This window comes from Cherax quadricarinatus, chromosome 27 (assembly GCF_038502225.1).
Source record: "Cherax quadricarinatus isolate ZL_2023a chromosome 27, ASM3850222v1, whole genome shotgun sequence".
NCBI lineage: Eukaryota > Metazoa > Arthropoda > Malacostraca > Decapoda > Parastacidae > Cherax > Cherax quadricarinatus.
In genome coordinates this window covers 32,102,793-32,129,313 of record NC_091318.1, presented here as the reverse complement: position 1 = coordinate 32,129,313, position 26,521 = coordinate 32,102,793, and the positions used below count along the sequence as shown (strand labels likewise).

General features: G+C 38.4%; 1 protein-coding gene across 1 annotated transcript in view; it reads right to left on the bottom strand.

The window, feature by feature from the left end:
• Nucleotides 1-8,230: 8,230 nt before the first annotated feature.
• LOC128691012 (G-protein coupled receptor GRL101-like) overlaps nucleotides 8,231-26,521 on the bottom strand; it is a 605,305-nt gene continuing 587,014 nt past the window's right edge. Inside the window, exons 26-27 of the mRNA XM_070089232.1 lie at nucleotides 23,049-23,202; nucleotides 8,231-13,096 (exon numbers count right to left, since the gene is read on the bottom strand). Coding sequence (XP_069945333.1) covers nucleotides 12,681-13,096; nucleotides 23,049-23,202 — 570 coding nt within the window. The 3' untranslated portion in view covers nucleotides 8,231-12,680. The remainder of the gene's footprint in view (nucleotides 13,097-23,048; nucleotides 23,203-26,521) is intronic.

Genomic DNA, 26,521 nt, shown 5'->3' with positions numbered 1-26,521 from the left:
TTCTTATCCCCTTTTTAATGTCTCTCTTAATGTCAATATACTGATTCATAAGATGACCCTCACCTCTTTTGATACGCCTATAAATTCCTTTCTTATGCCCTAGTAGATATTTCAGCCAATTATTCATCCATTTTGGGTCATTCTATTTGATCTAATTTCTTTATATGGGATAATCGTTCTTTGATCAGCATGTATAGTGTTCAGAAAACTGTCATATTGACAGCTCTCTTCGTTACCTCAGTCAACAGATGATAAGTGTTCTCTAAGCCCATCGTAATCTGCTAAGCGAAAATCTGGGACTGTTACTGAGTTATCCCTACTATCATACTTCCATTCAATTCTATAAGATTTGTGGTCGCTAGCACCCAGTTCCTCTGAAATTTTATAAATTATTAACAAGGGATTCATTGTTTGCCAGAACTAAGTCAAGCAGGTTATTTCCCCCTGTAGGTTCTGTCACAAACTGCTTCAAAGAACAATCCTGAGCTACTTCTAAGAAGTCGTATGATTCTAAATTTTCAATCAAGAAAGTCCAATCAATATGACTAAAGTTAAAGTCTCCTTGAATTACTACATTATCGTGCCTTCTGGCCTTAACAATTTCCTCCCATAGTAGTCTCCCTTGGTCCCTATCTAAGTTTGGGGGACGGTATATCACTCCTAAAATCAGTTTTTCATGCCCCTCTGAAAATTCTATCAAAACAGACTCTGTATGTGTTACTTCAGACTTAATACCCGTTTTTATGCAACAGTTCAAGCGATCTCGGACATACAATGCCACCCCACCCCCCTTCCCGATACTTCTATCTACTTGGAACAATTTAAAACCCTGAATATGACATTCCGCAGGCATGTCCCGACTTTTTGAATTAAACCACGTCTCAGTAATGGCAAATACATCAATGTTACCTGCACTAGCAACTAATCTTAACTCGTCCATCTTATTCCTAGCACTACGGATATTAGCATAATAAACATTGACTCTCCTTTCTCTTTACCCTTCCTGCTCATTTCTGTTTTTCTACTAAACCTATTACTGTCCTTATCACCTAGTGTCACTGGCTTTTCAATATCTACCTCGTTCTGCTTATTACTAGTTCCTTTAGAACTCATAATATTACTACACTGGGACTTCACTGTTTTCCTGCCAAAACCCATACCACTAACTATTCCTAGTTTAAAGTCCTAACAGCTCCCTCCACTACAGTTGCCAGTGCTCCCACCCCACACCTAGATAAGTGAACCCCATCCCTGGCATGCATGTCATTTCTGCCATAGAAGAGGTCCCAGTTGTCAATGAATGTTACCGCATTTTCCTTACAGTATTTTTAGTTGAATAAGGTTGGTTGACCCTTTTTGGGTTGTAAAAAGTATTTCTAGCAATTTTAAAAGATTTATCAATTACATTTCTCGAGTATATAAGATCAATGGCTATTTCATAAATGCTGACGGATGTGTCTATAAGATTCCTTGTAAAATTTGCGATTAAGTTTATTTCGGTCAAACTGGTAAAAATCTCGAACTAAGATTAAAACAACATAAATATAGCATTAGAACTGGACAAAATTCCTGTGCTCTATTTATTCATGTGAGAGATTTTAACCATCCAATTGATTTTCAAAAAGTTGAGAAAGTTGTATCAAGCAAGTCCATGGTTGACAGAAATATAATTGAATCTTGTTTCATAAAAAGCAGTTTTGAAAATAATATGAATATTTCCTTAGGTTTATATAAATTAGACTCTTTTATAATTAATAAAATTTGGTAAGAGTTTAATAATGCATTGGACAAATAATAAACCTTATTTATTGGGTAGAATATTTTGTTAGTGGGATGTCGTGAGGACCTGTCTAGTTGGACCAGCGGACCTACTGCAGTGTTCCTCTTTTCTTATGAGACCGGTACTGTCGCGCGTCAGGTGTTTTTTTGTTGTGGGGTTGACTGTGAGGTGTCGTCTTAGCCCTTTAATTGCCTTCCTTTGATGTATTACTTTCATAATTCCTTGACAATGTGAGTAGTCACGAAAGTGTTTGGAATTTCACTACTCTTTCACAGTGGTTGCTTTGCATATATTAAAATCACCTTCTTTACTGTGATCTTATTGCATATATATATACATATATTTATATATATATACATATATTTATATATATATGCATATATTTATATATATATACATATATTTATATATATATACATATATTTATATATATACATATATTTATATATATACATATATTTATATATATACATATATTTATATATATACATATATTTATATATATACATACACACACACACACACACACACATATATATATATATATATATACACACACACACATTATATACATTTATATATATATATATGTATATATATATATATATATATATATATATATATATATAAATATATATATATATATATATATATATATATATATATATATATATATATATATATATGTGTGTGTGTGTATATATATATATATATATACATATATATATATATATATATATTTATATATATATATATATATATATATATATATATATATATATATATATATATATATACATATACATACATATACAGTATATATACATATATTTATATATACATATATATATATATATATATATATATATACATATATATATATATATACATATACATATATATACATATATACATATATATACATATATATATATATATATACATATATATATACATATATATATATATATATATACATATATATATATATATATATATATATATATATATATACATATACATATATATACATATATATATATATATATATATATATATATATATATATATATATATATATATATATATATATATATATATATATATATATATATATATATATATATATATATATATATATATATATATGCAATAAGATCACAGTAAACAGGTGATTTCAGAATATGCAAAACAACCACTGTGAAAGAATAGAGAAATTCCAAGCGATTTCGTGACTACTCACATTATCAAGGAACTATGAAAGTAAAGCATCAAAGGAAGGTATATAAGGGGTCTAGCCAACACCTCACTATCAGATCCCACAACAATGGAACACCTGACGCGCGACTCATAAGAAAGGGAACACTGGAGCAGGCCCGCCGGCCCAACTAAACAGGTCCTTCACACAACCCACCAAGTCATAAGAACATAAGAACATAAGAAAGGAGGAACACTGCAGCAGGCCTGTTGGCCCATACTAGGCAGGTCCTTTACAATTCATCCCACTAACAAACATTTGACCTACCCAATTTTCAATGCTACCCAAGAAATAAGCTCTGATGTGCAAGTCCCACTCAAATCCAACCCATCCCACTCATGTATTTATCCAACCTAAATTTGAAACTACCCAAAGTCCTAGCCTCAATAACCCAACTAGGTAGACTGTTCCACTCATCTACTACCCTATTTCCAAACCAATACTTTCCTATGTCCTTTCTAAATCTAAACTTATCTAATTTAAATCCATTACTGCGGGTTCTCTCTTGGAGAGATATTCTCAAGACCTTGTTAATATCCCCTTTATTAATACCTATCTTCCACTTATACACTTCGATCAGGTCTCCCCTCATTCTTCGTCTAACAAGTGAATGTAACTTAAGAGTCTTCAATCTTTCTTCATAAGGAAGATTTCTAATGCTATGTATTAATTTAGTCATCCTACGCTGAATGTTTTCTAAAGAATTTATGTCCATTCTGTAATATGGAGACCAGAATTGAACTGCATAATCTAGGTGAGGCCTTACTAATGATGTATAAAGCTGCAGTATGACCTCTGGACTTCTGTTGCTTACACTTCTTGATATAAATCCCAGTAATCTATTTGCCTTATTACGTACGCTTAGGCATTGCTGTCTTGGTTTAAGGTTGCTGCTTACCATAACCCCCAAGTCCTTTTCGCAATCTGTATGGCTAAGTTCTACATTATTTAACTTATAAGTGCTAGGGTTATGGACACTCCCGAGCTTCAGAACCTTGCATTTATCTACATTGAACTGCATCTGCCACTTTTCTGACCAAGAGTAGAGTTTGTCTAAATCCTCCTGAAGTTCCCTAACATCTACTTTTGAATCAATTATCCTACCTATCTTCGTGTCATCGGCGAATTTGCTCATATCACTAGTAATTCCTTCATCAAGATCATTGATATATATTATAAACAACAACGGGCCCAAGACTGATCCCTGTGGAACGCCACTTGTTACTGATCCCCACTCGGATTTAACCCCATTTATGGACACTCTCTGCTTCCTGTCTGTGAGCCATGATTCGATCCACGAGAGCACTCTTCCCCCAATGCCATGGGCTGCTACTTTCTTCAACAGTCTTTGGTGCGGAACTCTATCAAATGCCTTACTAAAATCTAAGTAAATAATATCAAATTCTTTATCGTGGTCAACAGCCTCAAAAGCTTTACTGAAAAAAGTTAATAAATTAGTTAGACAAGACCGGCCTCTTGTGAATCCATGCTGAGTATCATTAATCAAGCTATGCTTATCGAGATGGCTTCTTATAATTTCAGCTATAATTGACTCTAGTAATTTGCCTACAATTGAGGTCAGGCTTATTGGGCGGTAATTTGACGGTAACGACTTGTCCCCTGTTTTAAAAATAGGAATTACATTAGCCATCTTCCACATATCAGACACTACACCTGTTTGAAGAGATAAATTAAAAATATTAGTTAATGGTTCACAGACTTCCATTTTGCATTCCTTTAGAACCCTTGAAAAAACCTCATCAGGACCCGGTGACTTATTTTGCTTCAGTCGGTCTATCTGCTTCACAACCATTTCACTAGTGACTATGATGTTACATAATTTATCTTCTTCTGGCCCACTATAAAAATTAATTACCGGAACACTACTAGTGTCTTCCTGTGTAAAAACCGAGAGAAAATAATTATTTAAAATCGAGCACATTTCTTTCTCTTTGTCAGTAAGATGCCCATAGTTATTTTTAAGGGGACCTATCTTATCTCTGACTTTTGTTCTATATACCTGGAAAAAACTTTTTGGGTTAGTTTTAGAATCCCTAGCAACTTTAATTTCATAGTCCCTTTTAGCTTTTCTTATCCCCTTTTTAATGTCCCTCTTAGTGTCAATATACTGGTTCATAAGATGACCCTCGCCTCTTTTGATACGCCTATAAATTCCTTTCTTATGCCCTAGTAGATATTTCAGCCTATTATTCATCCATTTTGGGTCATTTCTATTTGATCTAATTTCTTTATAAGGGATAAATGTTCTTTGAGCAGCATGTATTGTGTTCAGAAAACTGTCATATTGATAGCTCTCTTCGTTACCCCAGTCAACAGATGATAAGTGTTCTCTAAGCCCATCGTAATCTGCTAAGCGAAAATCTGGGACTGTTACTGAGTTATCCCTACTATCATACTTCCATTCAATTCTAAATGTAATTGATTTGTGGTCGCTAGCACCCAGTTCTTCTGAAACTTCTAAATTATTAACAAGGGATTCATTGTTTGCCAGAACTAAGTCAAGCAGGTTATTACCCCTTGTAGGTTCTGTCACAAACTGCTTCAGAAAGCAATCCTGAACTACTTCTAAGAAGTCGTATGATTCTAAATTCCCAGTCAAGAAATTCCAATCAATATGACTAAAGTTAAAGTCTCCTAGAATTACTACATTATCGTGCCTTGTGGCCCTAACAATTTCCTCCCATAGTAGTCTTCCCTGGTCCCTATCTAAATTTGGGGGACGGTATATCACACCTAAAGTTAATTTTTCATGCCCCTCTGAAAATTCTATCCAAACAGACTCTGTATGTGTTACTTCAGACTTAATACCCGTTTTAATGCAACAGTTCAAGCGATCTCGGACATACAATGCCACCCCACCCCCCTTCCCGATACTTCTATCTACTTGGAACAATTTGAAACCCTGAATGTGACATTCTGCAGGCATGTCCCGACTTTTTGAATTAAACCACGTCTCAGTAATGGCAAATACATCTATGTTACCTGCACTAGCAACTAGTCTCAACTCGTCCATCTTATTCCTAGCACTGCGACTATTTGTGTAATATATACTTAAGGACCCTCCTTTCTCTTTATCATTGCTGCTCCTTGCTGTTATTCCACTAAACCTATTACTGTCCTTGTCAATTAGTGCCAATGGCCTTCCGATATCCACCTCATTTTGCCTATTACTAGTTCTCCTAGTACTCATATTACTACCCTGAGACTTCACAGTTTTCCCGCAGAAACCCATACCACTAACTATTCCTAGTTTAAAGACCTAACAGCTCCCTCCACTGCGTTTGCCAGTGCTCCCACCCCACTCCTAGACAAGTGAACCCCATCCCTGGCATACATGTCATTTTTGCCATAGAAGAGGTCCCAGTTGTCAATGAATGTTACCGCATTTTCCTTACAGTATTTGTCCAGCCAGCAATTGACACCAATTGCTCTGGACAACCATTCATTTCCAACTCCTCTCCTTGGCAAAATGCCACATATGACAGGTTTCCCACCCTTCTTCCTAATTATCTCTATTGCTGACCTATACCTGCTAATCAGGTCCTCACTCCTACGTCTGCCAACATCGTTGCCTCCAGCACTGAGACAGATAATAGGATTGCTCCCATTACCTCTCATGATGTCATCCAGACGGCTAACAATATCCTTCATCCCAGCCCCAGGAAAACACACTCTCTGCCTCCTAATCCTATCCTTCAAACAGAATGCCCTATCCATGTACCTAATCTGACTATCCCCAACAACAACAATGTTTTTACCTTCCTTGGCGTCGTCCGTAGTGATGCTCCGAGTAGTCGACTCACATTCGCCAGGTAGCATTACACCACTTGTAGAATTCGTCATGACGTTCTCGATGGTCTTCATTGGGGTTTCTAGGGATGTCTCACTCACGTCTGACAATGCTTCCTTGGTGCTCGTTGTGGCATTCCCAGTAGAACACTCACATTCGTCAGGTAGCACCGAGAATGAGTTGGAAGTTTCCACGGCAGTCTTCTGGTTTCTCGTTGTTTCTGCCTCTCCAACCGTTTTCTTAATCTTCAGCTTGGTTCCATGTTGCCCGGCCACTGACCAAGCTCCCCTCTTAACCTGGGGACTCACAACAGGAGGATTACTACGAATCCTCTTGTTCTCCTCCGTTAATCGCCGTATCTCCAGTTTAGCGACTCTGAGTTCTTCTCTCAGCTGCTGGTAAAGCTGCTCAAGAGAGGGCATCCTGATCAGATTCACAGAGAGCACACAAACAGGTCTTCACAGAGCTAAGTCACGTGGAAGTGCCAGACGAGTCACGTGGAAGTGCCAGACGAGTCACTGTGTATTATTAAATTCTTCCCAAATTCTATTAATTATAAATGGATCTAATTTATATAAACCAAAGGAAATATTCATATTATTGTCAAAACTGCTTTTTATGAAACAAGATTCAATTATATTCCTGTCGACCATGGACTTGCTTGATACTACTTTCTCAACTTTTTTGGAAATCAATTGGATGGTTAAAATCTCTTACATGAATAAATAGAGATTTTAACAATCCAATTGATTTTCAAAAAGTTGAAAAAGTAGTATCAAGCAAGTCCATGGTTGACAGGAATATAATTGAATCTTGTTTCATAAAAAGCAGTTTTGACAATAATATGAATATTTCCTTTAGTTTATATAAATTAGATCCATTTATAATAGAATTTGGGAAGAATTTAATAATAAACTGGACAAATAATATTTTTTTTAAATTTCTTATTTCTTGGGTAGAATAGTTTGTTGGTGGGTTGTGTGAAGGACCTGTCTAGTTGGGCCAGCGGGCCTGCTGCAGTGTTCCCTTTCTTATGAGTCGCGCATCAGGTGTTTTCTTTGTTGTGGGATCTGATAGTGAGGTGTGGGCTAGACCCATTATATACCTTCCTTTGATGCTTTACTTTCATAGTTCCTTGATAATGTGAGTAGTCACGAAAGCGCTTGGAATTTCTCTATTCTTTCACAGTGGTTGTTTTGCATATATATATATATATATATATATATATATATATATATATATATATATATATATATATATATATATATATATATATATATATATATATATATATATATATATATATATATATATATATATATATATATATATATATATATATATATATATATATATATATATATATATATATGTAGATAGATAGATATGGATAATGTAATAAGATCACAGGAAGCAGGTGATATCAGAATATGCAAAACAACCACTGTGAAAAAGTAGTGAAATACCAAGAGTTTTCGTGACTTTTCACATTATCAATGTGAGAAGTCACGACAGCACTTGGAATTTCACTACTCTTTCACAGTGGTTGTTTTGCATATATATAGATAAATAGATTAATAGATAGAAAGTTATATAAAGAACCACAAACATGTGGATACACGCGCAGATGCACACTCATTTATTTATTATCGATTTGTCTACTCACTGTACTTTTTTATACACTGACAATTATACAGATATGTAAGCACATGAATGAACATTGGTAATCACGGTTACTAATTACTAAAAAGAAGTGTGTTAGAGTTGTAGTTTCCTCACAACTACTCTGTTAATGGACAGTGTCCAAGCAACCGGGCACAGCAAGCGTGGCTTACACTGAAAGAACCATTCATAATTATTACTGTCTTTTTTTAATTACACTTCCTACAAAGTCTTTTCTATTGTATTTAAATATGATCTTTATTATTTTCTCTGGTAAATGTGTGAAATCTATGTTACACTCATCATGGCGACAAGTCATTCAAGGTCTGCTATATCACATATGATGAATTTATACACTGTTCTCAAAATGTAATAATTTCTAACATTCTCTTGATAACACATAAGATGTTACTGAACATATTTGCTTACTGTCATAAATGCAAATATCATCATACAAAATATTTACAGCACATTATCTATCAGATGCTATTTGTCGGGTACCACAACATTTTTAGTTATGAATTATGGGTTACGAATTCTTGACTGATGGTGAACAGATGACAAACTTAAACTCACTGTAGAAGATTTCACTGTCCATAAATATCAGCTGGCATACCTCAGAACAAACAGTAGAGGTATACAAACTGTCAGAATAATTTTAAATTCAAACATCACTCTTATGAACGACAGCAGTGGAACTGCTCTCCGGACATAACACCTTACATAGGGCGTCAGTGGCAGATACTTGAGTCATGATCATTTCTCGATCTTATGATTACAACATCCCTATTTGTTCTCAAGTTAACTCCTATAATTTCAAGAAAGCAGATTGGGGCTAGTCTGATGAGTTACTGAGCTCGATACATTCAGAAAAGACATTGTCACAACGGTACAGTACCTGACACTATCAACCATGAGGGCTGCTAATTTACCTCTTCTCTACACCTCGATAATTCCCCAAAGACATAAGGTTTCCTGATGGACCTCAGAATGCAATTAAGCGCTCTTAGGAATATATTTTTCCTAATTTTCAAAAAAGAGCTCACTATGCAGCACTTTTGAAAGTTTAAACGTAAAAAAATTAAACATGCTCGTGCTAGGTCAGGTCCACTGCATCACCAAGAAATACGCTCAACACTCTATCTCTCCCCTTCAGAGTTAAGAACGCCAGACACCCCAGTGATATAGTCACCACCATCGTGACGTGTTCTGCATTCAGTACCAGCTTGACTAACTACCACCCATCTTTCTTGCAGCACCAAGTTCAGTCCGATCTCAAGCCAATAAATTTTTGCCACTATACACGACCTTTGCCTTTTCCTAAAATCCTAAAATTCTGTGAAGGTAAAATACTCGGTTGTGCTGGTGATGCTTTATGCGACAATAATTGGACATCGAGCATGTGTCCACACTTGTTATGTGCTAGTTGTGTCGAGTACCAAATATAGACCCTTTCTCTTTTCTATCCTGTTGCTGTGACTGATTGCTCCAGCAAAGTCATGGAAAGAATGATAAAAAAAACACTACTTTTTGAAGAGTTATGTAACTTGTTAAAGGATCAGAGCTTTGCTTTCCGCACTTACACAGTCAGACTAGACTATTTAATAAGTTTAGAAACGATATACTTCAGGCCTCGAGACGCATATAATTCGTCACCGCGACAGTGTTGGCCACTGAGAAGACTTTGACATAACAAGATGACAGTTATTACTGCACAAACTTCATGGTTTAAAACCTCTGTCTACCACGTTTTTTTTTTTTTTTTTGAAGGTTATAAACCTTCTCTGAACTTCTCCATACACGTTGTATCACTTAGAATATATTACTTAAAAAACGGTGGGCCACAAGACTGTGAGGGAAGTCCAACATTAATTTTGTTCTGATCACTCATATTCTATGTATGGGCCAATAGGCCTGCTGCAGTGTTCCTTCCTTCTTACGTTGTGTCTCCAGCTTCCGTCTCGAGAAAGCTTGAATATCCACTGTATGCCACTGATTGCGCATTATGCCATTCACCGTCAAATATGCAATTATCGGTTGGGCAGGTTTAGTTTGTACTAGTCTGGCCAACTTGTTATGCTTCGGCGAGTAATACTAGCTTAAGAATGCATGCTTACGTTTATTGTTTTGGAGAAATTAATTCAGAAGCAGATTGAGAAACTGGAGATGGAAGCGACAGTGGTGATTTCAAGACTCTGACTCACCTCCTCAAAGCGACATTCTTCGCTGAGGTGATATAGTTTGTGTGTTAGTGATCGTATTTAACAGTTTGTATATAAGCAAGGTGTTTCCCTGTCTTGTATAATGACTCGTGGTTCCCTCTTGCTGCCAGTCAACACATCGTTTTAATCTATAACTGACGTTACCTGTACTGAGAAAGTAATTATTTTGTTTCTGACAAAGAAGGCCTGACTAACTTGCAGCTTAAAAACACATATCACTGTTTTAAACAATCCATATATACGCCGAGAGTGTACGAGTATATCTCTCATTGTATATTAGCTTCGAGTTTCCTTTAATTCTTAGTTTTGGGAATAACGAATTTTCGAGTGGCGATAAACAGAGTTTATATATACAGCCTTAATGACCACTAGTGTAATTGAAATGCTTGTACTCAAATACCCACCCATCAGCATCCAATTCACTGGACGCTGTCCATTATATACAGCACACGTGGCTACACATATGTTGTTTGGGACACAGTGATCAGGAAGCGAAAAGTAGCGCATACCTGAAAATTGTTTTGTGCATGGTAATTGCTTTTTTTTTTCAAATATTTTTTATCAATCTTGCATAATTCATGACGATCTTTTATTTATGATCAATAATAACCCAAATGGAGACAGAAACTGAGAAGATTGTTAACTGGTCTGTATATTTGGATCCCCTTCTGGGATCCTCTTCAGCAGATACACAAGTGCAACTTATTCTGTACAAGGAATTGGTACGAGAGGGGAAAATGTCAAGTAAAGAGTTGGTGAGAAGACAAACAAGACCTGAGGTAAAGCTAAAAATTTGGGTAACTCTTGTCTTCTCATCTACTCACTACTTGACACGTCTCCCTAAGTGCCACTCCCGTGTATGGGTCGAGGTGCAACCTTCCCTATATATTTATGCTCTCCTTTCACTTATGAATCTACTGAAGAGGATACCAGAAGGGGATCGATATACACAGACCAATTAATGTTCTGAGTTTCTCTCTCCATTCGGGCTATTACTGAACATTGGCAGGTGTTCATTATAATTTAGTTATCCATTACTTATGATATTTATTTTTCTAGGTAGACTACTCATGAAATTTTGGACCTGATGAAAAATAAGAGATATTCAATAGAGTTTCTGTTTTCAACATAAGTAATGATAAAAAAGCCAATAATGAACTGATTTTAGCATCTAATTTTAAATCATCGGAAATCTGAAGAACAAAGGAATTCCATGGATAAGAAAACCAATATTCCACAAAATCAACCATAAGCAGTGAAAACTGAACAATTTCGTGGGAGGAACGGATAAGATGGATCAATGGATATTAAATTGTTGAACAAGAATGCGCCAGAGGAAATGATGGTGGTCGAGTTTCATATATTTTTCGATGTTATAGTTGTAAATGCGTAGTTGCTGCGAAGCAAAAAATAAATCTGACACTTGGCTCTCGGAGGCATCTTGTGGTTACCATCTTTAAGTACCATACTTCTGTCAACGCAAGAGAGAGATGATCGCAGGTTCTCAGTGGTGTTTTATATGATAAACAAGAACACTGGCTTGAACCCTCGAGCTTACCAGGAGAGGCAGCCAGCTCCTGCATCAGTTATTATGCTGGCTTTTCATTCACTGTATCATAAATTGTTTCATGAACATGAGCAAATTTTACTTCAGCCCAATTAATCATGTTAAATGATTAATATGATATAACGCTCAATAAGTTCTTGATTGTTTGAAAATTGAGAGAAACGTTGATATTTTTAAATAAACTTTCAGCTGATAATTTAATGTCCCAAGTGGACCACATCTAATTTTCTGGACACTTCATATTTCGTGCATTTTTAGATACACTGTTTGAAACTTTACATATTACTTTCTGAAAGCCTATCAATACAGAGTTGTATCATCCAGAAATCAACATCTAATACACACTGGGAAAGAAACTATAGATGGCGTTTTGGTTCGTCTTAATCGTAGCGGTTGTCCGAGAAGTTCTTCTTTTTATTATTCTTACGGCTGGAAGACTTCTTGGTGTTGGTAAGAGTAGTTGTGAGCTCCTCCAGTGGCACAAGCTCCATCGCCCCGGGATCCGAATACTCGTGAAACACCTCAGATGAATCCTGCAATGAAAGAGTCATGTGGATTCCCTCACCACCATTGAGTGTGGCCAGCAAAGACTCTTCAGGACCATTATCAATCTCTTGTCTGCTTCTCTCAGGAGTCCCGTGGACATAGCGAGAGAGCTCTGTGGAGACAGGAGCTGCCGGAGTATACACACACACAGATGACTTGGCGTTGACTCGTGTCTCAGAATCTGTAGTTTGGCCCAGGTCCGTCACATCTGTCGATATACGCATCTTGAAGGACGACGGAAGACGCCCACCTGTAGAGAGAACCAGTCAGTTTGTTAGGGCTGTGCTTATTGACCCATATGGGTCTAATACTTCATATAAATATATTTTAATAATATTCCTTTTCTTGAAACCTATCGACTGTACATGGCACATTAAGGCTGCAGTTCATCCGAACATTTCTAATCATCAACACATTAATCCCTAAAATAAAGATGAAAAAAGTTAGATATATAGTGACAGCTATACTCCATTCAATGTACACATACTGTGAAATGCAAACCTCTAGGAATACAGACTTTGAGATATATGCATCTCACAGCGTATACACACAATCAGAGATAAACAGCTCTGTGCATATACATTTAGAGAAACAAATCTCTGTGTAGTCAAACGCAGCAATATTAAATGATCACCAATGAGAGGAGATAAGGGGGTACAGGGGCATAAAATTCAAGAATTACGTGGGAAGGGGGTGAAGGAAGTAAGTTTTAGCAAGTGCTTATGCCCCTGGGGAAGAAAAGTGCTTAGAGGGGAGAAGAGAGAGAGAGATTTGGGAGGTGTTAAATGATTGTTTGGAAAGTTTTGAACCAAATGAGAGTTATTTTTTATTACGACCTAAATACTAAATGGTAGAAACAATTCTAGAGGGCGTAGTAAGCCAAGTTTGAAGAGTCGGGGAGATTTAACAATGGCTACCCATTATTAAATCTCCCTCACTCTGCAAACTTGGTTTACTACGCTCCTTAGAATTGTTTCTCCCACTTGAACAATGTTGAGAAAGAGGTTATCGAATAGATAATAAATAATTTAAGAAAGAAAAAGAGAATAAATTAGTACATAAGACCAAGACGAAGGGTGTAATAGTAGCCGTTAGTTAGACTATGTGTTAGTTGATAGAAGTCTGAAGGGTAGACTTCAGGATATGCAAATTTCTAGAGAGGCAACAGATATATCCGATCATTATTTATTGGTGACTAAAGTGAGAGTAAGAGGTAGACTGGGGATAAGGAGTTAAAGTGAGGTAAAAGTTAATAAATTAGGGTAAGATATAAGTGGCTACTGGGGAAAAAGGTAAGCTGGAAAGAGTATAGGTAATAAGGAGAGGGTCGAAGGAGTTCGGTGTAAGAACACAGTATTAGAGTGTACGTTAGAAGTTTGTGGGTACCTGAGAGAAGGAGGCCAAGAAGCAAGAAGTGATTGAAGGTATGACGAGATAAGAAGGGTAGTATGGGAAAAAGTTATCATATGAAAGGTTATTACAGTGTGGAGGTGATATACGGAGGACAGAGTATATGGAGAGAAAAAGAGAAGTTAAAAATTGGCGAGGGAGTGCAAAATAAGAGCCAGTGAGAGAGTGGGTGAAAATGCATTAAAAACACTTGCTGAGAATAAGAAAAGGTTTAGGGGTGAGATCAGTAAGTTGAGAAAGTCTATGGAACAAATGGATTTAATAATTAAAAATATTTGATGGGAACCACTTGATAGATAGGTGACGGTACTAGGATGATGGAGGTAATATCATGACTAGTCAGATGTTGATAAAGAAAAGAGTCAGTGTTTACATGCATAAAACAAGGAGTGAGGAAGAGCCAGATGAGTGTGAGGGGAAAAGTGCAAGAGGCAATGAATAAAATGAAAGGGAGTAAAGCACTGGGATAGCTGGAATCAAAACAAGAATGTTGAAAGCAGTTGAGGAAACAGTTTAGGATTGGTTGGTACATTTGCTTAATATATGCATGAAAGACGAGAGAGGGTATCGATTGGCAGAGAGCATGCATAGTTGTTTTAAATCAGGAAAAAAATAAAAGGGAATGTGCAAAAAGCCTGAATATACCTGGTAAAGTGTAGGGTAGAATTATTATTCAAAGAATTAAGGGTAAGACAAAAATTAGGACCATAAAGGAAGGAGGTTATAGAAAGGGTCGGGTATTTGTAGACTAAGTGTTCACATTAAAACATAAGTGAGCAATACAATGATTAGGTGGCTAGGGAAGCAATGTGATAGAGGTTGCAAATGTATGGGATGGGTGGTAGGTTACTTTAAACAGGAAAGAGTGTTCATGTGGATAGCGAGGCAATGGTTAGGGTATGTTGGAGAGTGATTCTTTTCCAGCTAAATTAATCAGGAAAGTTTGGTAGCACCATTGGTGTTTAATATATTTATAGATGGTATTATAAAAGAAGTGAATGTTGGGATGTGAGATGTTGCGGTTGCTACCTTCGATACTACGGTTTTGGGGGGAAATTCTGAAGAGAAGTTGTAAGGGTTGGTGGAATAGTCTGAGAGAGTATGTAAAAAAATAAAAAGTGAACACAGGAAAGAACGAAGTAATGAGTGTAAAAAAAAAAATCTAGGAAATGAAAGACTTGATATCCGATTGGAGGAAGGAAGTATTGAGAAAACAAAAGGGTTCAGATATTTGGGTGGACTTGTCGGCACATGTGCCGATGTGACATGAGGTAAATCCTAAAAGTAACGAAGGAAAGAAGGTGAGTCGATCATCTAGACAACCGTAAAGACAAAGAACTCTATCCATGGAGGCAAAAAAGAAAATGTGGAAAGAATAGTAGTACTAATTCTCTTATAAGAGTATAAAGCATGGATTTTATAAGTTGAAGCAGTGGAGGCAGTGGGAATGTAGTGTTTAATTGTAATGTGTGACGTGAATATTACCCAGGGAATTCTAAGTTTGAAGATTAGAAAAAGGTGTGGTTAACTAAAATATTATTTGAACGTCTGAGGAAAGGTTGTTAAGAGGTTTTGAAAATGTAGAGAAACTGAGGCAAAATAAGATGACTAGGAGGGTGTATAAATCTGGGGTGGAGGGCTGGAGGGTCAGGGGTTATCCCAGGAAAGGTTGGAGGGAAGGGGATAAAGGAGGCTTTGATATCCAGGACATTAGATAGGAATGAGTGTAGTCAAGTTTTTTCTATGACCTGACCTGCTACTGGAGTGTGTGGAAGGTAACATTTATGAAGGGATTCAGGGAAACTAGTTAGCCGAACTTGAGTCCTGGAAGTGAATGTACTCGGAAAGGGAAGTAGGGATTTCACAGTTGGAAGGCTGTCCGAACAGTGATGTCAACACACTTCTAGTAAGACAGTGATTCTATAGGTGAGGTGAAAGTGTTTGAAAATTGCTGTGACATGTAAAGAAGCTAATGGTTAATAGTTGGTTAATGGGAGTTTAATAGTTAATAGTTGGTTAACAGGGGTTTTAAACCATTTGATAAAACGAGCAGCATTAAGGATGTATGTCATTTATTCAACATCATTCATGAATACTTTAAAATATAAAATAGAGACTGAGCCTATATACAAGAGGCCTATATACAAGTTGTCGCCCTCAAAGTCCTCTCTTTGAAAGTCTATACACTGTTCTCAGCGTTTCTCCCATTTCTCGAAACATATCTGGAACTCTTCTTTCTTAATGGTGTCTAGCACGGCCTGTGATTCTCCTCCACGTGTGTACAATTTTGATATTTTGGGGAAAAGAAAGAAATCACACAGAACTAGGTCTAGGAAGCAGAGGGAGGGAGGGATGACCGCCATGTTGTTTTTGGCCAGAAAACGATGGTCTTGAGTCAGCAGCGGGATTACAAATTTCCCAGCCAATAGCCTCATATGCAAATTTTCAGTCAAAATGATTTGACACGACCTATGAAAAATTTCCCACAGCACTTGCAGTGTCCTGATTGACGAACTTTGTGAATAATCTTCTTCACTTTTTTAATGCCTGCAACTGTTTTTGATGTTCATGGACGACTGGAGTGTTCATCATCCTCAACTGACATTCATCCGGCTTTGAATCGAGCAAATCAGTCAGAATACTGTCCTACCCATTGCTTCGTCACGAAATGCTTGTTGAAGCATTTAAAGATTTCATTCTGATACAAAAAATCGCAAGGACGCACTGACGACATTACAAAAATGCTCATCTAACCTTACTGGAATGAAAGTCGCCAAGTTACTTCACTGAGGAGTATAATGCAATTTAGTGATAATAAAAGAAATGCTCGGTCATTTCCTGTCTCGTTTAGTCAAACAACAATGATGAGTCAGAATAATGATTTTCATTATATACTGTTATAAGACCATAAGAAAGAAGGAACACGGCAGCAGGCCTACTGGCCCATGCGAGGTAGGTCCAGTTCTCCCACTAGTAAAAACAAATCCATTTTTTTCCTTATTAACATATGTTTAAAGATCTGGTTCCAGACTTTTAACCAAAAGTTCTTCCAGCAGATTTATTTCTGGAACAAATGAATATTACATCAAGGAAAGATTATAAACTAAATCACTGACATTAAATAAAAACCACATCACTCATAAACAACATTAATGTGGATGCTGTTAATAAAGCAACAGTCAGCAGCAGCTGAGGCAACAGTCAGCAGCAGCTGACGCAACAGTCAGCAGCAGCTGAGGCAACAGTCAGCAGCAGCTGAGGCAACAGTCACCAGCAGCTGAGGCAACAGTCAGCAGCAGCTGAGGCAACAGTCAGCAGCAGCTGACGCAACAGTCAGCAGCAGCTGAGGCAACAGTCAGTAGCAACTGAGCAACATTCAGCAGCAACTGAGCAACATTCAGCAGCAGCTGGACAACATTCAGCAGCAGCTGAGCAGCATTCAGCAGCAGCTGGACAACATTCAGCAGCAACTGAGCAACATTCAGCAGCTGGACAACATTCAGCAGCAGCTGAGCAACATTCAGCAGCAGCTGGACAACATTCAGCAGCAACTGAGCAACTTTCAGCAGCTGGACAACATTCAGCAGCAGCTGAGCAACATTCAGCAGCAGCTGGACAACATTCAGCAGCAACTGAGCAACATTCAGCAGCAACTGAGCAACATTCAGCTGTAACTGAGCAACATTCAGCAGCTGGACAACATTCAGCAGCAGATGAGCAACATTCAGCAGCAACAGAGCAACATTCAGCTGTAACTGAGCAACATTCAGCAGCTGGACAACATTCAGCAGCAACTGAGCAACATTCAGCTGCAACTGAGCAACATTCAGCTGCAACCGAGCAACATTCAGCTGCAACTGAGCAACATTCAGCTGCAACTGAGCAACATTCAGCAGCAGCTGGACAACATTCAGCAGCAGCCGGACAACATTCAGCAGCAGCTGAGCAACATTCAGCAGCAACTGAGCAACATTCAGCAGCAACAGGACAACATTCAGCAGCTGGACAACATTCAGCAGCAGCTGAGGCAACATTCAGCAGCATCTGGACAATATTCAGCAGGAACTGAGCAACATTCAGCAGCAGCTGGACAACATTCAGCAGCTGGACAACATTCAGCAGCAACTGAGCAATATTCAGCAGCTGGACAACATTCAGCAGCAGCTGGACAACATTCAGCAGCTGGACAACATTCAGCAGCAACTGAGCAACGTTCAGCAGCAGCTGGACAACATTCAGCAGCAACTGAGCAACATTCAGCAGCAGCAGGACAACATTCAGCAGCTGGACAACATTCAGCAGCAGCTGAGGCAACATTCAGCAGCATCTGGACAACATTCAGCAGCAACTGAGCAACATTCAGCAGCAGCTGGACAACATTCAGCAGCTGGACAACATTCAGCAGCAACTGGGCAACATTCAGCAGCAGCAGGACAACATTCAGCAGCTGGACAACATTCAGCAGCAGCTGAGGCAACATTCAGCAGCATCTGGACAACATTCAGCAGCAACTGAGCAACATTCAGCAGCAGCTGGACAACATTCAGCAGCTGGACAACATTCAGCTGCAACTGAGCAACATTTAGCAGCAGCAGGACAACATTCAGCAGCTGGACAACATTCAGCAGCAGCTGAGGCAACATTCAGCAGCAGCTGGACAACATTCAGCAGCTGGACAACATTCAGCAGCAGCTGGACAACATTCAGCAGCAGCTGGACAACATTCAGCAGCTGGACAACATTCAGCAGCAGCTGGACAACATTCAGCAGCTGGACAATATTCAACAGCAGCTGAGCAAAATTCAGCATCAGCTGAGCAACATTCAGCAGCAACTGAACAACATTTAGCAGCAGCTGGACAACATTCAGCAGCAACTGAGCAACATTCAGCAGCAGCTGGACAACATTCAGCAGCAACTGAGCAACATTCAGCAGCAGCTGGACAACATTCAGCAGCTGGACAACATTCAGCAGCTGGATAACATTCAGCAGCAGCTGAGGCAACATTCAGCAGCAACTGAGCAACATTCAGCAGCAGTTGAGGCAACATTCAGCAGCAGCTGAGGCAACACTGAGTAACAAGTTTCTCAGCATAATATAAGCGTTAACCAAGCTGTGTTTCTCTGAAGGTTCAGTTACTGTATCTTAGGTTGCAACTCCTGTTATCTACGCCTACCTCAAGCATTATTATATAATTAGCCTCTGTAATTTTGTATGTTATTTGAAATCAAATAAGGTAATTAATTACCTTAGAGGCGGGAGGCTTGACTCTACCGTACTGGACCTGTCAAGGACCTGTCAGCTTCTACACTGCTTCTTGCTCGTCAGTGTTGACGTCTCGGTCTGGACAAATTTTGAAAATCGCTATTTTGTCCCAGAAATGTAAAAAATAAGATATTTTTTAATGATTTTGTTTGCTAAATAAGATAACTTGCTAATTAACAATAGTTCAGTAATTTTAGTTTGCTTGAGCATGTTGCTAGATTAATGTGTAATGTGTAAAACAGCGATCATTGCCTTGTTGTAGGATTTGTTTTTTGTGTTCGTTAGAATGTTTGTGAGAGTCGTTACCACCATTACTCTGGCGACAACTCTGAACTGTGGCTCACGAGTGTATATCAAGCCTGGAGTATACCTGGAGAGGGTTTCGGGGGTCAACACTCCCGCGGCCCGGTCTGAGACCAGGCCTCATGGTGTATCACATACGGCGCTGACTTCAGGCGCCTGTCCAGCGCCTTAAAGACAGCCGGGGGTCTATTGGCAATCCGCCTTATGTGTGCTGGGAGGCATACATAACGGGGACAGTTGTCACACAGCTGTCTGGAGAAAAAGGTGATAATAACTGCACGTAGATTATAATTCGTACACAGTTCAAAACAGTTGAAATAAACGGTGAAATAACTGCATTTCAACGTATGTATCTTTAAGTGTCTCTGTTGAATAAACCTCAGCCAACGCTTTCTTTTTCATAAGATATTATATATTACTCATCATAAACACTAACGTCGTTCCTATTGGCGTCACACAATACAGTGATGGTATTTAATAATAGAGAATAATTGTTATCTTTAATGGTGGAGGCAAATATCCACTATACCCACATTTATATCCGACAACGGGTAGGTACACGTGCGTGTTCATGTCTTGTCATGTTGGGGAGAGACGCATGAACACGTCATGTTTAATAACGTATACACGGGAGAACACGTTATAACATGTAAAGAATACATGAGAGAACACTCCATGTCATGTAAGGAGTATACAGAGTACATCATGTTATGTAAGATATATACGAAAGAACATGTCTTGTCATAGGTATACACCGGTATACATGTCACATAATGTTATATCGGGTGTACATGTTATGATAGGTTAACACGAGTGTACACGTTCCATAATGAGCACAGATGTGAGCACGGGCTAACTCCTGAATGTATACGAGAGTGTACATGATTGTACACGGGTGTATACGTGAATGTAAATTGACATGTACGTCATAGTGTATACCTGGCAATGAGTACGTATACGAGATATATTGCAAAGTGTGTAATTGAGAGTGTACACGGGTATGTGCGTGACACTATACAGCAGTGTTAATGAGCGTCAGTGTTCATGAGTGTACATGTCAACGTTTAAAAAAAGCGTGTACATGAGAGATTCACAGATGTGTACGTGAGTGTATGTACGTGTACGTGACATATTTAGAAATTGTTTGAACCAAACACATTTAAGTACGTAAAAATATATAATTAACTTTAAACCAAAGTCCTATGATTATTATTATTATTATTATTATTGTTATTATTATTATTATTATTATTATTATTATTATTATTATTATTATTATTATTATTATTATTATTATTATTTTTAGTATTCGGGTCGTCTCCCAGCAAAGTACTGTGACTGAGAACGAAACACATTCACCATCATTCATACAACCGCGACTTTTATTTACTCTACGGTTGAGACATCATTACCTTCCTCCCCGCTTCCTTCGGTCTGTTGTTTGATCTTTCATGGTCTAAAACTTTTGTTAGTTTCATCACCTTGATATTATCAGTGATGACTTTGGTAACAGTAAACAGTAACCGATTATTAATATATGATGTAATAAAAGCATTAACTGGAAGATATTTAGACAAATATATTCTGTCATCATGAAAAAATCCAGCTGGGCAAGCAAGACGTTATTTTAAAACAGAAATCCACACTGCCACCTCCCTCCAGTAACCTGTGCAACTTGTCTTCAGATTCTCTCCTAGGTACCCGGTCATCAGCAATGGGCAACTGTGAAAATTCCCACTTCAATTATCGTTTATGCTTGCTCCTCTCCCTAACACTTCTTTAACAGCCTCTTATAAATATATTAAACAACTACGGAAACATCACACAGCCTTGTCTGAGGCCTACTGAAAAATGGTCCCCTTCTCTCTTATATAACATAATGTTGGTCTTACTCTCTGCATAATACTTTATACTGTTTATATTACAACATACGGTTAGTCTATAAATTTGCAATATCTGCTTTATTGCTTCCATATATATTATTTCTATATCAACGAATGCGACAAGCAGTTCCTTACCTTCATCTTAGTACTAGACACACAAATGCTTCAAATGTAAATACTTTGTCTGCATATCCCCTACCCGTCCTATATCTTCAGAGTTCTTCTACAATCCTACTCCAAACAAATAACCCGCAAATAGGAGAGACGAGCTTACGACGACGTTTCGGTCCGACTTGGACCATTTACAAAGTCACACTAACAAAAAGGAGAGAAGGAGGGAGTATTGTGCCTTTTTGTTATTTACAATCCTACTCTCTGCATTACCCCTAACTCATGCAAAATAATTCTATCATGCACTTTAATAGCTACACTTAACAGGCTTATTCTTAGATAATTTTTACACCCTTTCTTAATCTAATTGTTTCATACGAATTAATTATGAATGCTCTTGCCAGTCCCTAGGTACCTTCTTTCTATTTTCTCCAGCATTCACAAATACCAGTATCCTTATAATTCAACTACTGCTTAACTGTATTGTACCTTCTAAATTATTATTATTATTAATTATTATTATTAACTATTATTATTATTATTATTATTATTATTAGTAGTAGTAGTAGTAGTAGTAGTAGCAGCAGTAGTAGTAGTAGCAGTAGTAGTAGTAGTAGTAGTAGTAGTAGTAGTAGTAGTAGTAGTAGTAGTAGTAGTAGTAGTAGTAGTAATAGTAGTAGTAGTAATAGTAGTGATGGTAGTAGTAGTAGTAGTAGTAGTAGTAGTAATAGTAGTAGTAGTAATAGTAGTAGTAGTAGTGGTAGTAGTAGTAGTAGTAGTAGTAGTAGTAGTAGTAGTAATAGTAGTAGTAGTAATAATAGTAGTAGTAATAGTAGTGGTAGTAGCAGTAGTAGTAATAGTAGTAGTAGTAAGAGTAATAGTAGTAATAGTAGTGGTAGTAGTAGTAGTAGTACTAGTAGTAGTATTTCATTATTAACATTGGAAATGTAATTATTATTATTTTTATTATCATAATTATTATTATTATTATTATTATTATTATTATTAGTAGTAGTAGTAGTAGTAGTAGTAGTATTTCATTATTAACATTGTAAAGAGCTACATGGTTATAGTGATAGGTAATCAGGTTTGGTTCAGTGAAGGAAAGATTGCTCTAAAACTTTGAAGTTTACTCAAGAAGTGTTGGATAGCAGCAAGACCTTGCCCTCCCTTGAGAGATGGATGCAGGTGTAGCACCTGACCTGACACTGCTGACATAGACTTGCTGACCTGACACTGCTGACGCAGACTTGGAGTGTACAGTGGAGACACCGCGCCGCAGGTGCCGCAGTCTCTTCCTCACAGGTGCCGTTGACAACGTGTACAGCACAGGGTTGATGGCGGCGTTCAGCGGCAATACGAACACTGCAATCCACGAGAACACCTGTCATGGCAAGACAAGAACGTCGTTAGTCACTGTTCCCACGAGAACACCTGTCATGGCAACACAAGAACTTCGTTAGTCACTGTTACCACGAGAACATCTGTCATGGGAACACAAGCACGTGCTTAGTCACTGTAAAAGTGGTTGAGAAATACATGTTTCTAGAAAGAAAGGACAACACTATCTAGGAAAACAAAAGTGCAGTGGTGTATTTATTTCAGCTTGAGTCAGATACCAACTTAGGGACCGCTAGAAGCCTCTTCATCGTCTGTAGATGGTCTCTTCAAAGGCCGAATATATTAACCACATTTTTTATTGTTAAACGTGACTGATACCTGCAGTAAAGAAAGGTTAAAAAAAAAACACCTGTCTTAAGGGAGTATGAGGTACTGTAGGTTATTCAATCTTGGATGAGATTAAATTTTTCTGCATTCTGGAATTCATTAAATCAGGATGAAATTTTCGTAAATTATAAGTCCATATTATTGAAGCCATTAAACCCCAGAAACCAAAATATGTGGATATTTGTTGGCGAATGAATCATTCATCGTTGTGGATGGGTTCAAAATATCTGCCTTTTGAAGGTAAAGATCAGATTATTTGGAATGGAAGTTGTTCTGGACACGTGTTACCATGGTTTTTATGACCTCATGTGCTGTTGGAATGTAAGCAAAGTAACATTTATGAAGGGATTCAGGGGAACCAGCAGGCCGGACGTGAGTCCTAAAGATGGTAAGTACAGTGTCTGCACTCTGAAGGACGGGTTTTGTTACACTTTTTTTAACTGTAATGTAGGCGCACTCTAGCAAGACAGTGATGGAGTGATATATATATATATATATATATATATATATATATATATATATATAAATGTATATATATATATATATATATATATATATATATCACACTGGCCGATTCCCACCAAGGCAGGGTGGCCCGAAAAAGAAAAACTTTCACCATCATTCACTCCATCACTGTCTTGCCAGAAGGGTGCTTTACACTACAGTTTTTAAACTGCAACATTAACACCCCTCCTTCAGAGTGCAGGCACTGTACTTCCCATCTCCAGGACTCAAGTCCGGCCTGCCGGTTTCCCTGAATCCCTTCATAAATGTTACTTTGCTCACACTTCAACAGCACGTCAAGTATTAAAAACCATTTGTCTCCATTCGCTCCTATCAAACACGCTCACGCATGCCTGCTGGAAGTCCAAGCCCCTTGCACACAAAACCTCCTTTACCCCCTCCCTCCAACCTTTCCTAGGCCGACCCCTACCCCGCCTTCCTTCCACTACAGACTGATACACTCTTGAAGTCACTCTGTTTCGCTCCATTCTCTCTACATGTCCGAACCACCTCAACAACCCTTCCTCAGCCCTCTGGACAACAGTTTTGGTAATCCCGCACCTCCTCCTAACTTCCAAACTACGAATTCTCTGCATTATATTCACACCACACATTGCCCTCAGACATGACATCTCCACTGCCTCCATCCTTCTCCTCGCTGCAACATTCATCACCCATGCTTCACACCCATATAAGAGCGTTGGTAAAACCATACTCTCATACATTCCCCTCTTTGCCTCCAAGGACAAAGTTCTTTGTCTCCACAGACTCCTAAGTGCACCACTCACCCTTTTCCCCTCATCAATTCTATGATTCACCTCATCTTTCATAGACCCATCCGCTGACACGTCCACTCCCAAATATCTGAAGACATTCACCTCCTCCATACTCTCTCCCTCCAATCTGATATCCAATCTTTCACCACATAATCTTATATATAATTAATATATATATATATATATATATATATATATATATATATATATATATATATATATATATATATATATATATATATATATATATATATACAGAGAAAGATCGCAGTCAGCAGGACTCGCTACTGCTTACTGGGGCGGACAGATTCCCAGGCAGCGCTCTAGACCACTCGGCCATCACAAATGTCACATCGACTGGACAGCCTGGTTCACATGCCATGTTTCTCTCCCAGCCCGGGCACGTCAGTCAGCCTCAAGCATGGATTCAAGCTATTTCAATCTCCTCCTGTATGCTCTGACCTCACAAGCGATTTTTTTTATCAATGTACGACGCAGACACAAGCGGGTATATACAGAGTAAGATCGCAGTCAGCAGGACTCGATACTGCCCAGCTTATGTAGCATATGTGATGGCCGAGTGATCTAGAGCGATGCCTGGGTATGTGTCCACCCCAGTAAGCAGTATCGAGTCCTGCTGACTGCTATTCAACGACATTCGCAGCACGGATTTAAGTACGGGAAATCCTGTCACAAACCTACTGTACTTCTATGACAAGGTGACAGCAGTAAGACAACAGAGAGAGTGAGTTGGGTAGACTGCATTTTCTTTGACTGTAAGAAGGCTTCAGACACAGTCTCGCACAAGAGATCATTGCAAAAGCTGGAAGACCAGGTAGGTTTAACAAGAAAGGCACTTCAATGGATCAGAGAATACCTGACAGGAAGGCATCAGTGAGTCATGGTACGTTGACAAGGTTTCAGAGTGGGCACCAGTGAAGAGCGGGGTTACAGAGAGAGATCATTCGCAGGACGGTGCTGTTTCTGGCATATGTGAATGACATGATGGAAGAAATAGACTCAGAAGTGTCCCTGTATGCAGACAATGTGAAGTTAATGAGGAGAATTCAATCGGAGGAGGAGCAGGCAGGACTACAAAGGGATCTGGACCGGCTGAAGACCTGGTCCAGAAACTGACTCCTGGAGTTCAACCCCACCAGGTGCAAAGTCATGAAGATTGGGGAAGGGCAAAGAAGACCGCAGAGAGAGAGTACAGTCTAGGGTGCCAAAGGCTGCAATCTTCACTTAAGGAAAAGGATCTTAGGGGTGAGAATAATACCGAGCACGTCTCCCGAGGCGCACATCAACCAAATAACTGCTGCAGCATATGGGCGACTACCGAACCAAAGAACTGCATTCCGACATTCCAATAGGGAGTCGTTCAGGACCCTGTACACCGTGTATGTCAGGCCCATATTGGAGTACGCAGCACCAGTTTGGAACCCACAACTGGCCAAGCAAGTCAGGAAATTAGAGAAAGTGCAAAGGTTTGCAGCCGGAACAGTCGTGGAGCTAAGGAAAACTGACCTGACGACACTGGAGAAGATGAACGACAAGGGGGACATGATAACAACACATAAAATATTGACAAGAATCGAAAAGGTGGACAGAGTGTAGATTTTTCAGTGATAGGACACAGCGACAAGGGGTCACAATTGGAAGCTGAAGACTCAGATGAGTCACAGAGATGTTAGG